This window comes from Armigeres subalbatus, chromosome 3 (assembly GCF_024139115.2).
Source record: "Armigeres subalbatus isolate Guangzhou_Male chromosome 3, GZ_Asu_2, whole genome shotgun sequence".
In the NCBI taxonomy this organism is placed as follows: Eukaryota; Metazoa; Arthropoda; class Insecta; order Diptera; family Culicidae; genus Armigeres; species Armigeres subalbatus.
Window position 1 is genome coordinate 26,605,618 of NC_085141.1, and position 5,330 is coordinate 26,610,947.

The 5,330-nt window shown below is 37.4% G+C and overlaps 1 protein-coding gene across 1 annotated transcript; it reads left to right on the forward strand.

Annotated features, from left to right (window-relative positions):
• Positions 1–1,392: 1,392 nt before the first annotated feature.
• On the forward strand, positions 1,393–3,063 carry LOC134221536 (jerky protein homolog-like). Its single transcript, XM_062700730.1, has one exon. The coding sequence runs from the start codon at positions 1,393–1,395 to the stop codon at positions 3,061–3,063; it is 1,671 nt and encodes a 556-aa protein (XP_062556714.1).
• The last annotated feature ends 2,267 nt before the right edge of the window (positions 3,064–5,330 follow it).

Here is a 5,330-nt window from a genome sequence, read left to right on the forward strand (position 1 = left end):
GGGCTTTTACACAGTTCATAAAGTATGATATGGGGCTGAACCCTGATACCACATCCGACTAATCTCATTCCATTGTAACTGATCTGGCCGATAAAAGCAGTTCAATTCTAACTGAGATAGCTTGTCCGAAATTTTCGGATTGGTATTTATTCTATCAATGAAAAACACGAGCTTGACTTTCCTGCGAAGCTGTGAAATAAAGAATTATGATAACGTTAATTTAAATCTTTGCCATCCAGGTACAGTAGACGTTCGATAACTGCAATCAGGCTATTGACATCCTATTGTTTAGCCCATCGCCAGATCGTAGCCAGGATGTCCCGGGCTATATTTTTTTTTCATACTGCATTTCAATGATGACAGCGGTCTATGTCTATTGATGATGATGACACCGCGCTTGTCACCGGCTCGACTGCAATAGATGACAAATGTCAAAAAATTGAAAAGGGGTCCACCAACGCTATTTTTAAAATGGTTTTTATGATGATTTAAATTGATAAAAATCTTTGTGGTGGAATATTGAGCATCTTTTGATAATATCCTATGTACAATATAATATCTTTTTTTTGGTGATTATTAAAACGTTATATTTCTTATTTGTCGCAAGTCGCGTGGCATCACTGGTGCGGCAGTGATGAACTTTATTTTTAATTAAAAAATCACTTTAATACGAATAGTACATTTACGAAATATTAATAATTTTTAACAATGAAGATCTCATTTGTCAACCCACTTGATTACAAATCAGCGACGATGAACTTTGCTTATCTTGTTAGCAAAAAACATCAAGGACGTCAAGATAATCCATCCATCTTCGTGCGCTACCTAAAACCTAAGTAGCACCTAAATTTATTAGTCGGATCATGAACGATGCTTTGGTCCATTAGTCAAAGACGTTTTCAAATAAATAATAAACCTAGAGTTTTATCAAACACTACACTACACTATAGGATCCTTTTTGACATGGTTTACCGAAGAAAAATCAGATGTTTATTAAAAAGCTATTATTGAGGTGAATCGAGAAATTGAGAAATTGATCAAATCTAACCGCATAAAATGCGACCTCAGTTTACTCTGAATGTAAAAGTGTGTAAAAGAAAAAGTACTAATCGCATCAATTATTCACTGAAAACATAAATAAAAACAATTTCCATTTAAAAAATATGACCATTTGAATTGTTAGGCTTGAATTTATTTCTGTTGTGGGAAAAAGTAAACACTAATCGATTTTCAAAATGTAGCTTAAAAATGTTTCAATCGTAGTTTCTTTTCATGTGTTCAATCGGTGAAATAAATTTTCGTCTTTTTCTGTGGATTTATTCGGAGTAAGTAGTCATAGAACGTGTAATCATGCTTATTAATAAGCTTACGATTTTGAAAATAGATTTTTCAATGGATCAGTCGCAAAGCAAGGGGAAACGGAAGCTTCCCAGTCTCACTTTGGCCAGAAAGGTGCAAATAATTGAGGAAGCTGAGGCGGACACAAGTACCCTCGAATCAGTCGCCAGAGCCCATGGAATATCTACGTCATCAGTGAGCAGATACGTAAAGAACAAGGATGCAATACGAGAAAAGCTGGAGAAATATAGAGAACATGGAATCGAGGACAGGAAAACATTGAAAGAACAGTCGTATCCACTTCTAGAGGAAGCAATTTACGTATGGTTGATTCAGCAAAGAGAGGACAACATAATCGTATCATCAGATATCCTGAAGGCCAAAACAGAGGTAATGTTTTCTTTGTTACAATCTCATGGTCTACATGTTGGTAAGAGTTTTGAGCCCAGTGATGAATGGGTGCGACGTTTCAAGCAACGACATGGTCTGCGAGTTGCACGGGTAGTGGGCGAGAAAGCGTCCGCTGACATTGCAGCTTATGATAAATTCAAAACAGTTTTGATGGCGAAGATCCTGGAAATGGGTTTACAGAAATGCCAAGTGTACAACGCTGATGAATCTGCGTTGTTTACGAAACTGATGGCCTCTCGTAGCATTATTCTGTGGGATGAGAAGGTTGCTAGTGGTCGGAAATTGAACAAAACACGTTTTACTTTTATGCCGTGCGCCAATATTGATGGCTCCATGAAAATGAAACTTATGTTCATTGGAACAGCTGCCAAGCCGCGCGATTTTCCCAGAAATTTTGAAGACAGTTTGCCGGTTTCATACCATTTTTCGAAAAAGGCTTGGATGACCCGTAACCTTTTTAAAGAATGGTTCCACAACGAGTTCGTACCAGCTGTTCGCGATTTTTCGATGCAGCGCAATATAGAACCCACAGCATTATTAGTTCTGGATAATTGCACTGCGCATCATGAAGGGGGCAATGTTCTCGTTAGCGATGATGGTAGAATACAAGTTATTTATCTACCTCCTAATGTTACCAGTGAGTGTCAGCCGATGGATCAAGCTGTCATCAACGCTATCAAGATTCGCTATAAACGCAGACTTATGCTATACTTGGTGATGGAAAATACGGATTTACAACTAGAAGAGCGTCTCAAATCTGTGTCACTGCAGATGAGTATTGCATGGTTAGCCGATTCATGGAATGAAATCAGCTGTTTCACTATCGAGAACTCGTGGAAAAAAATAATTGATGAGTTTCCTGGGTACAATTGGGATTGCTGCCAAGATGAAGTCGAAAAAGACGAAAGTTGGAATGATGTATCTGCACTTGTCCGCTCGCTCGATGTACTAACTGGAACGCATACTTCAGAAGAAGAAGTACGCCACTGGATGCAAGATACCACACGAGACAGCTCCGGTAATGCAGAATGGGCAACGAGTGAAGTTTTCACCGATGAAGAGATCATTGGTTCGGTGCTAAAACTCAATGATAATTTTGATCCGCTTGAAGAGGAGTGGCTTGAAGAAGAGAATATGTTTCCTGGTGAAGCAAAATCATGTTCAGCGGCTTCAGATATGCCAGATTTCTCTACCACATTGAACTCACTTGACGTGGTCCTTAAATTTGTGGAAAACGATCCTGTTGACACCTGTAAACTAAAATCACTGCGATCCAAACTGGTGGAGAATGAATGGAATAAACGTAACAAGTAATTTTATTGCTTTCCCTAATTGTTAAAATGCGTTTGTATTCATTTCATTTGAATTTGCTAATAAATGTGTATTATCTTTTATAAACTTTTATTTCATCGGCAAACCACCTTCATTTGTTATATTTAATTTTAAAAAGCATTCCCAAAATCTCGTTTACATATTCTTTTAATTTATTTTAATAAACATTTCTTAACATCTAATCCCCATCCGCGTTCCCCCCACGCTGATTGACGTTTTAACGTCAAACATGCTTTTGACAACGGATTTGACGGATAGCGGTCCGATAACTGCAAAATTGTTGCACCTATCGAATTGCAGTTAAAAAGCATTGCAGTTAAATGTCTTGCAGTTATCGAACGTCTACTGTATATGATATTACACGTATTTTTTTTACGTGACAAATTCATGCGAACACTTTGTTTATAAAGGATTTAGAATAGTATTTTTAAAAGAAGTTCGACAAAAAATATGTATCTTCGCCTCAAGTTCGGAAAAAATGTCTCTAGATTAATGAAGAACTCTGGTTCATGAAGAAACTGATTAAAAAATAGCTCCTGGATAGCTTTCAGTACAACTTTTGCGACAAGCTTTGATTAACAGTTGAAAAGAAACGTCAAAACAAATCTGGAATCATGCTGCCTAAGTGTTCACTCATCGAGCTTCGTCAAGCACATACAGTTCTCAATGCCACCCAACCGTACCACAAATATTTCCATCCGAAGGAACATGATACTCTCACATGACTTAATTTTATCGCCCAAGAAATGCAGCTTCTTTTCCTAGACTGGTGCACAAAGTAATGAAAAACATTTCCAAGAATTCCCCTTCCCAGAAGCCAGAATCAACAAGAAACTATGGGTGGACACTTCCATGCATAATTCAAACTGTCGGTTCTGCATCCCACGGAGCCCGAGCGAACTGGGATGAAGAGGACTTGGACGCAATGAATCACTACAAGTTCCCTACTTCGAATGGGGATATGGTTGTTTGCGTTTCGTTCTTCGATTGAATGATTATGGATGGGTTAGAACTTCTTCCAGTTCGGTGTGCTTGTCGGGATGGGTCAAAACCGGTGAGGACAATAAATTAAACCAACATCCGAGATCGCTTCCGGTCGAATATGGGACCCTTAGGAATTTACTTTATTATATGAGAAAATACATTATGAGGCATTTAGAACGTTATTTCCAAAACTTGGGTTAGATTTTGAAATATCTGAATAAATCTAGTTATGGTAATTATGAATAATTGTGGATAAAATTTCCAGATGGTGAATTCAATTTTCTAATGTTTCATGTAATAGATAGGTATAACAAATCTTTCAATTATTAATTGTAGAAATTCTAATAGAACACTAAGTTGAAGAGCAGACCAATTCCTAGTTCCTAGAGATTTACAGGTATTGAAGAAGAAGAAGAAAATTAGAGGGGTTGAGTACAAGACACGACCGCTCGACGTAAACTACGTAAAACCCTTTTAGTGCAATGAGAATCGCTGTCACTATCGCAAATTTTACCCCTTCAACAAAGTGTACTGGCTTTTTGACTACAACATCTCTGCATCTGTTTTCAGGAACCAACTTAAACAGCTGTATCTTCAACCTTCAATCCACATCTGAAACAGCAACAGTAGGGTGAGTTTCTGTCCATCACTTTTCAATTATCAGAGTATTGCTACTTGGTCTTTTTTTATCTCTCGGTGGACTGGAAACACGCGACGAGTGACGACAATTATCGTACCTTACGGATTGGATACCTGGATACTTGACCACACTTTAATTTTAGAAAATGTTGACTACATTTATGATTATTTCGATTTTATGTTTGTTGCATCTATGTCAGTAAGCGAGACTTTTTTTGTTTTCGATATGTTATATGTTATTAGAAAGGATATGTGGATTGAGTACGTCATCAGTGACATGTTCAAAAGGACTTTTCAACTTCTCCGCTCTCATTAAGGTGGTTATACAACAAAGCCACAAATCGGCCATCTTGGAAACCACGTGCTTTTTCTAGTGATTTTTCAAGAGCACGAATTGAGAGAACCACAACGCCCATGGGGATGAAACATCCGTAGATCATTTGTTTACTCATGCTAAATAATCGACTTTAATTTCAGCATTGTACGAAAATTATTACGCTAGATTTGAACTTTTCATAATTAGGAGTAGAAAACCGTGTGGTGAATTTGAAATTCACCACATGGCTTGATTGTATAATCACCTTAAGATCACTATCATATGAGGTTTGGACAACAAATAAACAAAT

Coding starts and splice junctions, on each gene's coding strand:
- LOC134221536 (XM_062700730.1), top strand. CDS start 1,393: ATGGATCAGTCGCAAAGCAAGGGGAAACGGAAGCTTCCCAGTCTCACT.